The sequence below is a fragment of the Meleagris gallopavo genome, chromosome 4, assembly GCF_000146605.3.
Source record: "Meleagris gallopavo isolate NT-WF06-2002-E0010 breed Aviagen turkey brand Nicholas breeding stock chromosome 4, Turkey_5.1, whole genome shotgun sequence".
Lineage (NCBI taxonomy): Eukaryota > Metazoa > Chordata > Aves > Galliformes > Phasianidae > Meleagris > Meleagris gallopavo.
The window spans coordinates 13,396,428-13,410,239 of record NC_015014.2 but is presented as its reverse complement, the minus strand read 5'-3'; the positions used below and the strand labels follow the sequence as shown (position 1 = coordinate 13,410,239).

The 13,812-nt window shown below is 38.4% G+C and overlaps 1 protein-coding gene across 2 annotated transcripts in view; it reads left to right on the top strand.

The window, feature by feature from the left end:
• Nucleotides 1-9,679: 9,679 nt before the first annotated feature.
• The window catches only part of FBXW7 (F-box and WD repeat domain containing 7), a 132,966-nt gene continuing 128,833 nt past the window's right edge, over nucleotides 9,680-13,812 (top strand). Inside the window, exon 1 of one of the 2 annotated variants that reach the window (XM_031553021.1) lies at nucleotides 9,680-9,746. In XM_031553021.1, coding sequence (XP_031408881.1) covers nucleotides 9,732-9,746 — 15 coding nt within the window. In that variant the 5' untranslated portion in view covers nucleotides 9,680-9,731. The remainder of the gene's footprint in view (nucleotides 9,747-13,812) is intronic. The other variant, XM_019614516.2, reaches the window with a different exon arrangement.

Genomic DNA, 13,812 nt, shown 5'->3' with positions numbered 1-13,812 from the left:
ACGTTTGTTAGTCCAGTAACTACATATACGTGTGCCTTCTTTCTTCAGTAACTTTATTTTCTTTATATCAACAGCTTTATGCAGTACAGAATCTTCAGCAAGGAGAGTGCTTTTCTTATTTGTCTTACATAACAAAACGATGTATACCTGAGAAGACTTTCTTCAGAAGAATAAAATAAAATAACATCTTTAATAACATCTTTGAACATTATGTAGAAACTTATTGTAAGAAAAATTCCAGTAGTGGCTTAGCATTTTACCTTGGAATCTGTATGGAAAATAATTAGATATTACTAGCTTATACTGGAAAATGCGGAAGAATCTTCACTCTGATTCTCTCCCCTAATTACCTTCAAGATTATTATCAGAACCAAAATTTCTGTATGTGACCCTGCATCAATTAGTGCTGCGCCCTGCAGAGCAAGAGATGGGAAGGCTTACTAATGAATCTTTACCATCCTGTAGTGAACATTTACTCTGCTCCCCAGTATAGTCAGCTAAATCTGTGGATCTCACGTAGGCAATAGAATGTAGGTACTCCTTTCTGTTCACCAGGCATTCTTAAGGAAGTAAAGGGGAGGCTATGCACTAGACTGACTTCACGTCTATGAATGGGAAAGGACATTGCAGGAACAGTACGAATCAAGATGAACTTGGTAGTTGTTTTTTAGCAAGGTAAGCCTAAGAAGACCTTCAGAAGACAAATATGGATCTTTAAACTATGGGATTCTGCCACGTGTCGTGGGCTGAAGAGATTTGCTTTGTGCAATGTGATGAACTCTTTAACTCATTGATACATCACAGGTATTATTTTTCCATCTTCCTTGAGAAATCTTTCTTCGTATCATAGTTTGCTAACCACCCAGGGGCAAGAGTTGTTCTTTGCCTTTTTGAGATCTTGAGGTTTTCCGTGTGTGATCTTCTCAGGTGCATCAGTTTGACTAGTGAAGGTGTTTTTTTTTTTAAACTTCACTGCATCCATGCTTTTAACACTGTTCCAATCAAAATTGCTGATGTAGAAAGCTCAATTGAATTTAATTTGTGCAGAATGTTAACATGGCTTGACATTCCTTAGTTGAGTCTAGTACTATCTTAAGTGAGTCTCTGGCTTATTCAGTTGATTTACGGCTTCTGTCTTCATCACTCCCTCACTAATCTTAAGTTATTTTTAACTCATGTAGCTGCCTTTTTTTCATCAGTGCTTTGGGGTGAAGTTATAGTTCTCCCAGCTATCATGCCATGCTCCATCCACATTTCCTATTTTTAGCTTCTGCCACTGACTTCTCTGTTTTATTTAAGAGCATAATATTACTCTTTCTATGCATCATCTTCTATAAAATAAGAACACGTAGCCACATCTGCAAATTTTTTGACGCAGTTGTGTCAATGCTCTTGAGCATGCTTTACTTTGTTTTGGGGAGGGGGTTATAGTCCATGATGATGATAATATTGGTTTATTTCTTTGTGGGAAAGAAGCAGGAGCAGTAGCTCAGCACACTCTATTCAAGAGGCAGTCTGTAACTTCTTGGGTTTTCTTGAGGTAATGTTGCCATTAATATGTGTTCATTGTTCAGTGGGAGCTATGATTTAAATAAGTTGCTATTAATTTTGCTGGACGTGAGATGTTTTAATAGAAACAGGAAGTTACATTAATTACTTTAATGCTTGTGGGAGTGTTTTAGCAGGTGCTAAATCTGTCCTGTATGTATTGTTCAAAACCCTCTTAGTGAAATATAATGTTTTCCTGTAATGTACAAAATACCCAAGACAGACCCACGGAATTGAAATGAAAAGCTCCTCTGCTTAGTGGTCCACATCTTATGTTTTTTTTTCACTCTCATGGAAACAGCTTACTGCTATAGTTGCTGCATTAATCCATAATCCAATAAAGGGGATTTATTTGAGGGGTTGAAAGCAGAGAGAAGAAAAAGACTGTCTTTATAGTGTGCTGTGAGCAATAGTTATGGTAAAAATAGGATAGAGCTCTTGAATAGCTTCATGTTAGTGTTTTTCCATGTTTCCATGTGAGAGACTTGCGCACTGTAGTTTCCCAGTAACAGAGATATGCAAGTACCTTCCTTCTCTTCCCTTGCTTCTCAAGGAAAAAGATCACACCAAGAAACCAAACGATCCACTTTTCCTCCCCTAAATGTTGTTCTATATACTTCAGCTGTTGCAAATACGAGAATAACTGTTTAAATCTGTACACTTTGTCTGTGTGCTGCATTAAATATCACTTGCTAAATGGTTGGTGGCCCTTCAGCTTTGGTACCATGTCAGCTCCAGTGTACAATTCTAGTGCAGTACAGCTAATGCTCTTCTGATAATGCATGCAGACGTGTACCTGCAAGGCTCTTCTGAATTAAGCGCTGCGTAGATATGTCTAGTGGTGAAGTTGCCACATAACTCGTATATAATAACGTGCTTGAATTGAAGTTGCTCCAGACTGAGAAGAATGCGTATGAGCTATTTGTAGCTGTGGCTGAAGAAGGGATGGCATATTCTGCATGTGAATTTTCAGATCTTTAATGACAAAACAAAAAGGAGGAATGCATCTGTTCTTCATAGAACTATGCAATGGCTTGGGTTGTAAGGGACCCCACGGATCATTATATTCCAACCCCTCTGCCACAGGCAGAGCTGCCAGCCACTAGATCAGGTACTCATGGCCCCATCCACACTGGCTTTAAGCTCCTCCATGGATGGGGCATCCATAATGTCTCTGGGCAACTGCTTTTTTCTTACTGACATTGATTAAATATTTACTGAAAGTTCCATGACAGTTTGGTTCCTCCAAGGGTATCCTGACATGCATCACTAGAAGTTCTCATTCTGATATGTAACTGCCAGAATAGCACAACTTTCTTTCCGTCAAAATAAACTAAGGCCTTGACCTATCATCTTCTGCAATTGTTGGTGCTTCATAGAAACCAAAGGCAGGATCTTCAAACAGCTGTTTATGCTGGGATTTGAAAGGTACAATTATGTGAGTCAATCTCAGGAAAGTGAGCTGTTGCAACTTTTAAGTCTAAATGTCAGATACAATAACTTTGGTTCCTTTCTTACTTCTGATGTTATGGCTTTGCCTATGATTTTCAAACAGCTTACAGCGAACTCTGAGAAGCCTTTCTCAAAATGCTCAACGTTTTGAGAAAAGCTAATGTTAGTGCTTAGCTTTCTTTTGAAGATGGCTTGACTGTTAAATGCCCTGTCTGGATTTTGTAAATCGCTCTCTGTAAGAGAATATTCATTCATGATTTGAGAATGCTACTTGTTTCTTATGTCTGAAATTAGTTTCAGAAAACAGACTAGACTGCATTAATTTTTAATGCTTGAAGGTTTCTCTTGTTAGAATTAACGTTTAATGAATTAGTGCCTTACTCTAATTTTCAGAGTTCAATTTAGATGTGAATAATGGTACTGTGCTTTCAGGGGTAGATGTACAAGTCTAGGAACCACTTGGTGCTCAGATACTCACATGCGTTCCTATGGGCCAGATGAATTGGAAAGAAGTATTGAGCAGGATTAGGTGAAGACCTCTGAATTATAGGCCTAAACTTTGACTTGGGCAGCTGCCATCCTGTGATAATATCAAATCCTTAAATTGTCTATAAAATACTCTTGTATATGGGCTGCAAAGAGAAGTTTGTAAACATCACCAGTGTGTAACCCATGAAGTGTAGTCTGCTTGGAATTGGCAACAGAAGTCAGAAAAACTGCTGTAATCATCTAGGTGATCTTGAACAAAAGTGAGAGGGAGAGACAAAAATTGCTCTGGCAAGTGCGAGTCTTGCTTGTACTTCTGCACTTTCCATCACATCATAGCGTTACACTTACATCCTAGCAAGACTTTCTTTTTTTCTTTTTTAAGGAGTATAATGAAACCTCAAAGTATTGGAAATTACTGGCATGGATTAGAAAGGTAGTGCTTTACCCAGTTAAAATATGAGGGTTAATGTAGTAGATGCATTATTTTCTTCCTTAAATCCTAAAATCATAAAAATATTTAGATGGTTACAGATATGAAAGCTCTTACAAGTTAATTTAGCAATATTGCCTGCGCATCTTGACACCTACACAGATTTAGATGTTAGTCTGAAAGTGTTAGTTCTTTTGGTTTACTAGAGTATTGCACATTGTATAGCTTTTTGCAAATTAATGAGCACCCAAGGCGTCGTCTTATTGAGAGTAAGTTTCAAAGTCAGTTGAGTTCTCATCTGTGAGAAGTCATGTAAATCTAAATAAATGTAACTAGTCTTTCATCCATTTGGTTATGCGTATACGGAAGAATGATAGGTATAGTACAGTGGTCAAGACTTAGTATATCTGAGTCTTTCACTGTTTGCTGCATATCCATATTAATGAAGAAAAATGTTTGCTGCCTGAGAGTGCCTTTCAGTCTTGGATAAGAGTCTGTAATATACTGGAGAATTTCTTGACATTTATTCACCTCAGAGACACTGTTTGCTAGAAAGTGAAATTTATCCTGTCTTCTGGTAAAAAGTAAGTAAACAGATTAAATTGACTGATCAAAGAATTTGAAAGAATCCAGAGATTTTTAAAGATGTGCTTTGACATCATATTGTTTGATCTTATGCAAAATAAACATGAAATTAAATAGCAACCCTTTCTTAATATTGGAAATGGATTGCTATTTTCATTAATAGTTTCAGTATAAAATTTGGCATCCTGTATCTTCTGATAACACAGGTTGCAATTACTATGAATTCAGCTGCTTATTCCCAGATATCTGCATTTATATTAATCTGGGAGTTGTGGTTTGAAAATAGGTATGGGGAGTACTACCTTAAAACAGTAATAGAGAATAACCTCGGCTAGCTTTACGTACTTAGTTCAATGTGTAATCTGCTAAAAGATTGCTATACAGAGTTATTACTAAGTCTATGCTGTGGTTTTTCTTTAGTCTCAGTGAAGGTAACTTCAATACAGTTTCTGAAAGCATCTTTTACAAGTATTGGCCTTTTACAAGGCTTGGTATTTGTATTTACTCTTCTTTTCGCTCTTTTCAGTGGCAAAATGGAATTTTGTTGTGTGAGTAGCTTGATTGAGTTGATGCTGTTTGATATTATCATGAATGAATCATGGAAGATTGCATCCTTCAAAGTTTCTAACTCCAGTTCTTTAAAAATAAAAATTAAAAAAAAAACAAACCGTGAGAAAACTTCAATTGTATATGCGTATACATAATTATCTGCAGCCAAGATATCATTGGTAGTTGCAGACAAATCTTGAGTGACCTCTTGATGAGACCAGACCAAAATTAAATGCTTTGTTAATCACCTGTTAATGTTTTGTTTGACTGTGTGAAGCTGATTAAAGAGTACATAGAATTGATTAGTTTTTTCCTCTTGGCTGATTGATCAGGAGGCTATTGAAAATTCTTTCAATAGGAAACAGAGAAAGTAAAGAGATTATGCATGGGCTGTTTTATTCTTAATGATTCTACCAGAGTTGTTCTAATCATGTCAGCATCTCTAACTTGTTTTAGGTCTGTTCAATAGTTTCCATCTTTCAAACAGGACAAACTTCATGGCATACTTTTTGCCTCACTCCTTCATTATATTTTTCATTTGGGCAGCTAGTGATTAAAACATAAATAACAATCTTTCACACTTGCTATAGCTTAAATTTTACTCTGTAAACGTATCTTTAAATTATTCTAACTGTAGCTTTGCATATACTTTCGCTGTGGCACGTGTGTTTTTCATGATACTGTAAAACTGCACAAGTCAATTCATTTTATCCTGCGCATGCCAACTTCTGTTCACTTCAGTAGAACTAAACCTATATAACCATAAATAATTAATTTGGATTGTATTGGAAAAACCCTTTGAGTTTCAATTTGAAGAGTTGATGGCTGTATGTGTATAACTGAGGACCTAATTGGGACTTAGCACTTGTACTGTTTCGTATGAAATCAGGGAAGTGTATATCGGTGTTCCCTTTCTTGTCTTTGTTATCCTCTCTAGTAATTAACATCCACTTCGATCTAAAATTTCAGAAAACCCACAGGAATTATTCAGCAGTCTCATTTCTTCCTCTTTTTAGAAAATGAAAAAGACATTGCTAGTAACTCGGATTGAGCTCTACATCTCCAGCTGAATCCTAGGTCATCTTGACAGCAGAATCCTAGAGCAGTTCATTACATTCTTGTCTGTCCCCTTGGATGTATGCTAGTACTGCTGAGAAGATAGTTTTGGATACCATGAAGCTATTAGTATGTTTGGGTTTTGGATCAGAAGAGCTGAAAAATAGGCAACTCAGATCTTATGCCCACTTTTTTATTGTCACCAGTTTAGCACTTAAAAATTCTTCTGTTCATGATAGAACTTGAAGCATTCTTTTAGTCTATGGCACATGAATTTTCTTCAAGTCCTGCTAAAAAATTTGCAGCCAAAGAGGCTGCTTCTGCTTGCAGCTTAGCTTTGTTGCATAGAGAGTTAAGTACTGTACTGTACTTGTATATGATCTTTCTGAAGCAGTGTCAACTGTGACTTGGGTAATAGAGACTTTGTAAAATAATTTTGATGTTTATCATCAATTATTAGGAATTAAGTTTTGGAATAGTTATCTTGTGACCCTTTGGTTATGGATATAAAAAAATATATATTTATTTTTTATATATATATATTTTGCATAACTTCTTCTCAAGCCTCTTCCTTGTTGTGTCATATGCCAGTAGTGAAATTGATTGGTAAGGTGCTGTGTAGTGAGCTGATGAAGGAGGAGAAAAATCAGCAAACATTCCTGTAGATACTTAGAAATACTGTGTTCTGAAGCTAGCTCTGCTCTTCTCTCTTCAGCGTTGAGTAGTGCTATTGATGTTTATAGTGAACTGTGGTTATTTAAATCAGATCTTCGAAACCAAGTGAGTTCTGTTTCAAGAAGCTAAAGTGGCTTTGAACCCCAGCTGTGTGGCAGGTCTGCCAGAGGCCGCTGCTGAGCAGACGGTGCTCCCGCGTTCCCGCCCGTCTCCTGCGGTGCGGCATCGGCGCGTCGCAGCACGTGAGTGCGCGGGAGGTGTGAGGAGGCAGCAGGGCTGGGTATGGTTGTACTTGGGAGGCTGAGAAGTGCCGCGGCGAGGGACAAGAAGGCACAGGTTGGTGCACAGCACTAAGCGGTGTCCCGTTCACCTCTACTGGGGAAAGGCGAGGATTTGGAATCGCGTGTGTCCGCAGCTCCTCCCAGTGGTAGGTCTGTCGCAGTTCCGTAAGGCGCTGCCAGGCCGAGTGCTGTCCTGTGAAGCACCATCATCCCTTCTCCCTGCCTTTGTAAGGGTGGGAAGGGGACGCTGTGCCTGAGTGATAGGGTCAGGAGTAAGGAGCTGACTGTACGTTTGTAGCAGCCCGGTGCAGAGGTGTGCTTCCTCCTTCAATATTACTTCATGTTGTCTCAATACAGGTTCAAAAAATAGTATCTCTACACATGGAGTAACTGCTGTTGTTGTCTTGCACATGCCATCGTCCTGACTGCTCCTGCAGAAAATCTGAGACATTGTTATTCTATCCACACAGTTAAACTTCTCATCGCAGCTCTCATCATCTGGCATCGTGATTGCTGCAGCATCCTTTTATCACATCTTTACTGATGGTCTTGCTGTATCCACTTAAACTATTGCTGTATGCTGATATATATATATATTTAAATTTTCTTTTCTTGTATATCAATCTACTTCCAGAATGTTCGGGCAATACATCGAGGAGTCAGTGTAGGAAGTGACATGACTATTGATACCAACTCTTTTTGACTTCATGGCAATCTATGCAACTTTGAAATCCCGCATTTCTAATTACACAGGCAGTTGCATTTATTGAGTTCTGTTTTGGTTCTGCTTACAGTATTCTCTGTTTCCTAAGTCTTGAACTGGTAAGGATCTATATGGGTTGACAGACCTCTACTACAAAGTGCAAACATCTACTATATCCTTGGAGATTTCTAAGACCTGACTGGACAAAAGCCCAAGCAATTTGGTTTGAATTCAGTATTGGCTGTCATTTGAATAGAACGTTGAATTAAAGATCTCCTGGGATCACTGAAGTCTGAAGAATTTTTTTTTTGTCCTTCTGTGAGTAGAATTAAAAACTGACTCTACAATGACTAGAAGTACCACAACTTGAGTGCTGGAGGACTAACTGAATGGAGAATCAAGTGCCCAGCTTGCACTGACTCCTATCAGTGTACTGAAGTGCAACAAATGTATTAAAAACACCCTGCATCCTGTTTTTTTTGTTTTGTGTGAAGTGCTAATATATGCTTCAGTGTACACGCAGCACAGGAGAAGCCTTCTGGCTCTGTGAGTATGTACATAGTCCCTGTTATCTGCAGTGTAATAAAACTTGGGGGCTTGAGCATTGCTAGGGATGTGTGTATCACTGCTTCCTTTTCCCTCTGGCAGAAATGCTATTTACACATTTTCTAGAAAAACTTTTATGTCATTGTCTTATTTTGGAGATCAGCAGTCAGTCATTGCAGGAATAAGACCAGTAACAGTTAATTTTATAATCTTGTTAATCTTCTGTGGTAAAAGAAAGCAATGACAAATTTTTGTAAGAAATATGAGAAGGACGTAGATATTAAGTAATTAATAGTAAGTATTACTGACTGCTGTTTAAAAGGAAGAAAAATAATTTATTTCTATAATGTTTTCTTTAGTTTCACAGGCAAAAAAATCAAGTATCAGTCTGTATACTGTTGATGTACTGTATATTAGTATACTGTTTCACAGTGTGCAATAACTGTTCTTCTGATCCTCTCAGTTTTGTGGACTCTTGAAGTGATTTAGATTAGGAGGGATTTTGGAGAGGAGGTCATTAATCCAACCCCCAACTCAAAGCAGGACCATCTTAGAGATTTTTGGTTATCTACAAGGATAGACGCTCCACAGTTTCTCTAGATAGCTAGCTTCAATATTAGATTGCTGTAATGTGAAGCTTCATTTTAAGAACATAGGATTTCTGTTGTCTCAGGTTGTGTCCATAGCCTATATCCCATTGCTGTGTGCATCCAAGCAAAGTCTGCTAGAAGTCATAAGTAAATTGTCACTTGGTAATGTGCAGTTGAAGTCTCTCTATTGCTCTTAGTTGATAGTAAAAGGCCCTGGACATATAAAAATACGTGAAAATATTTCTCATCTATTCATTTAAGATATGGAAATCAGCATGTTGGACCTTATGTAACAAATGGTGTATAAACATGAGCACTACTGCAGCATAAACTGTTCTGGTGCAAATTTGTTTAGGAAGATGTTTTTTTTCTGCACTGTAATTGTCTTTTCTGCCAGTTTAAAAGCATGGTGCTTTAGAGGTTTCTGGTTATTTATTTAAAAACTTCATGTGAGAGAGATGGGATGGGTGAGGCCTCCTGAAGAGTGGATACTTCATCTCATAATAGCATCGCAGCTGTGATAGAATAGAAAAAATGAGAGTATGTAGTGTAGGAGAGGGCGCAATACTAATATATCACTTATATCAACTGACAAAAGGAAAAAAACTTTTTCTGGACTTTATGGGAACTGCTGAATCACAGCCTGAACCTCTGATTGATCACCTGAGGTGAGCAATGACTCAGCCCTGGGAGCACAGGTGAAGGCAATTCACCTGTGCTGCCAGAAGGGGTGGAGCCTGGCTCCATTTCTCCTAGACCCATTTAAGAGCTGGCTACCAGTGGGGAAGGATCTCTTTCTGGAGATCCCTCCTTTGGAGTTTTACAGCATGCCCGGGACATGGGTAAGCACTCTATTTATTCTCTTTTTGGTATAATAACCTGCTCAGCCAAACTCACTTGTTTATTTCTTAATTATAACATCTGTATATTCATTGATTATACATAGTGTGTGATTTCTTAGTTGTAAATAGTGAATGGTAATTTAGTTACTCTAAATTTTAACTTAGTTGAAGCTGGTTTAGTTGTGTTATGGCAGGATAAAAGAACACCCAACAAAATGGAACATGAGCAATTGTGGAATTCACCTTGCCTGTGTCCTTAAGCATCTTGCTCAGAGGAAATAAGTGTGTTTGAATGGAGACTACACAAAAGGAAGTAAGTTACCTACTGCTGTGTATTGTAAAAGATTTTGGTGTCCTTATTTCCATCTCACTAATGTCCAACTAAATATATATTTAAACAAATCGAAAACAATTGCCAGGAAAAAAAACACCACAACAAAATCTATGACAAATCAAACAAATTGCTGATTTAACAAAAGATCCTGCATGCATAACTCTTAAGGTCTTGCATTTTCCAGTGTGACTCTTAGAAATCTGTGAGTGGGGAATGGGTTGCTTGGGTTGTTGGCTAGTGGGTGCAGCATGCAGCCCACATGGTGCTTTTTCGATGTTGGAAGAACCCATAAGATGAAGAGTGTTTAACAGAAACATTTGTTTTGCTTAAAGGTCTCTTTGTATTATTCTTTAGTTTAGAAATTATGAAAGTAGAAATATTCATGTTTTCCTGTCTTAAAGGTGTTTATATGGTGTTCAAATATGTCCTACTGATTAGTTTGCAGATGATTTTCAAGGCTTTGCAGAGCATGTTAATCTCTGACTTAAAGAAACAGTTTCAAACAGTTTTCTGAAGTATGGACTAACAATTGTTGTCTTTGTAACAGAATGATAACTATTTTTCCAAGTTGTTCAGGCATCTTTTGTTGGTTTTTCTCCTCCTCAGTCTAGAATGTGCAGTGGTTGTCATTTAGGACTCTTCCATATAATTGAACATGAGTCAGTTCAGTTTGGTGTTGTTTTAAGACCTAAGTACTTCAGGCAGTTTGATAACAAGTAAGTTTTACATATTATGAAGATGACTTGTAAACAGAATATTCTGGGGCAAAAAAATGTTCAGAGATGGAGGGAAATTGAGTATTTTCTCCCAATAAAAAATGCTGTTTAAAGGCACATAGTTGCATATGAATTTAACATCCTTGTATACCTTTTTCTACTTCAAGTTAATCAGTTTTCAGTTGCATTACTTGAGGTGGCTTACTTTATCTCTACTAGCTGCTTAGGGCTGCAGAAAGATCCATGGATGTGTAAGTTAGCTCCCAGCTTGTGTGCACAGGTGACCTTGCTTATGCCATCACCACTTAGCAGGTGTTGCACATTCTCATATTACTTAAAGCTCGTTAATGTCTGTATGGGAACTGTTGATTGTGGCCTGAGCTTCTGATTGACCACCTGAGACAAGCAATGAGTCAGCCATGGGAGCACAGGTGAAGGCAATTCACCTGTGCTACCAGAAGGGACAGAGCCACCCTCCACCTCTCCTCCATCCCATTTAAGGGCTGACTGCCACTGAGGAAGGATCTCTTTCTGGAGCTTGGTCTTTGTGGAGTTTACTGCGAGCCTATGACAGTGGTGAGCGTTTCCATTTATTCTGGCTTTCTTTCCATCGTGATAATCTTACTAAGCCTAACCTTTGTGCACCTACTGATTGTAGAGTGTCCAAGAAAATGTGTGCCTTAAAATACCAGAACTAGTCATAGTTCAGAAGTAAAATTCTGTTCCAGTAATATGTAAAGCGTGTTTGGGATGTCCTGATAACAGCTTACTATTCTTCACGGCTATGTCAGTGGTTTGTAGTCATCTCTTCTGCCCTGCCATGGCTGGGGTTGCTCACTGGTCAAATGTGAAGGCAGTTGTAGATGATTAATCAGGTGGAGCATGGAATGCTTGGGAAGTCTTAAAGAGGCATGCTGGAGATCGAGCTCCTGCTCTCTCTGAGCAAGATGCAGTATGTTTATTGCTGCAGTTCTGTGCTCGGTACTGAACATTTTTCTCTTTAGCAAGCTGGCTCCTTGCTGTCAAAATCCTTACCTTTTATTTTCCCTCTACTTTAGTTACAGGAAAGGAACAAAAAGAACCCCAAACAACTTCTTGTCAGCTGCTTTTTCTTGTCCTGTCTTCAAAATTGTATCCCTCCTGTTCTGTCCCACTGTTAGCGATATACAGCAAGCTGATAATGTAGTCATTCACCTCTTTACTGTACCAGTGTTGTAAGCAATAGTAAGCATTAGTCTCATTTTGTTGACAAAGTGAGAAACAAAGTAGCAAATGAGTGTGGTCATTGCGTATGGCATCTGTGGATTTGGTTGTGTTTGAGGTTCTGTATTAACCCTGCTGGCTCAAACTGCAGCATCTTCAGCCTCGTCATGTCCTTTCATCTCCTTATTTTCCTTTTCAGTTTGTATTCTGTACAATTTTGGTAAATTGTACTGAAATAGCATAGAGATCAGCATAGGTGATGATTTTTATTGTGGCCTTCTGTATTTGAGTGTTATTTTCCAGCCAAATCAACTTTCCAATTCTTCCCTGTCCGACTACATGAACAGTTACCCCTCTTTACTCCTTTGTATGGGAGTGTGGAATTTGAAATCTGTATCCTGGCGTAAGTACCTCTGCTAATAGAGACACTTGCACTTGGCAGGCAAGATACTTCTTTGCTTACGTGAAGTCTGCTAATGTTATTTCACATTAAATGCTGCCAGCTTCTGCCTCTAAGGCAACTCAGTTTTTCAACTAAAGTTATCAGGGGAATGAAATATAATTGTGTACTGCTATGAACTTTTATCTACATTAAAAATAGCTTTTAAAATTTTGCTGACCTCCTGGTGTTAAACTGGCATTATTCTCTATGACTTGTGCATACGTACAGTGTTAACATTAGCTATGGGTAAGGCTTGCAGAGAAATCTGCACCGTGACCTCTGACAAGGTCATGAAAATGTACTTCAAAGTGAATAAGGGCTTGAGATAGAATATTTTGGAAGATAATATCCATAGCAAATATTTTGCCTTAATGTAAGCCTGTAGATGGAGGGTGAGGCTGGAGTGGAGAAACAGGGCACAAAAATGCGTGTTATTTAATAATGGTTATGTTACCATTGTAAGTTTCTATGTGAAGTGGCCAGTCACCTTTGTTTTCTATGTCTTAAACATAACAAAATCCAATCCACTTGTTTCCTGCAGCCTGAAGAGCAGAAAGGATTAGAATAGGTTCATTGTTGTTGTGGTTCTTGAGAGCCACATGAAATACAGTGGGAACACTGATCTGTATAAGGCTCTTGTCTTTCTCTTTTCAATTTTGAAATTGGTTTGCAAGGTTTCTTATTTGAAATATTCACACTTGGTAGCGAGGAAGTGAAGGACTGCTTTTCTATGCACTCAGACATGGAGAAATTTGGGAGTTCTTGTTTGGTTTTGTTGCGCTTCCAGGGGTTCATGGCCTTTTCAGAAAATGCTGCTGAGAAACTGTATTTCAGAAAATTGACTTTTGTCTGCAGCTCTATGAAGACCTCGATTATTGAGGAGAGTAAATAAGTTAATGAGGTTAAGCAAGCTTTAAAATTAAGAAAGTACGTAAATTCTTTAAAAGCGTTATCCAGCTTTTATGCTGTGACTTCTCTTGTTCATGTGGTAATTTCAGCATTGAAAGTTTGCTGCATTGCCTGAGAGCCTTTCTCCTCCTCTGTATGCTCTGTGCGAAGCAATACCTGTGCACCTGCCTCTGAACTAGGTGTTTCAGCCCCACTGAGTCTAAGGCGTTCTGTTTCAAGGATCTAGCAGGGATTCTCTGGTTACTAACCCATGATTCTGGAGAACAGTTAGCACCTTCTCTGTGGTTATGGGGTGTCTGTTCGGAGAGGCAGGCTGTTCTCCTTTTTTCTTCCGTCAATATGAGTGGAAATGGGTGTCTCTGAAGTGACCAACCACTTGCTTCTGCTGTGGTTTACAGCAGCATCCTCACTGTAAAACATCAGTTACCTTGTTACATTGCTTCAGGATTTTTGTTCATTACC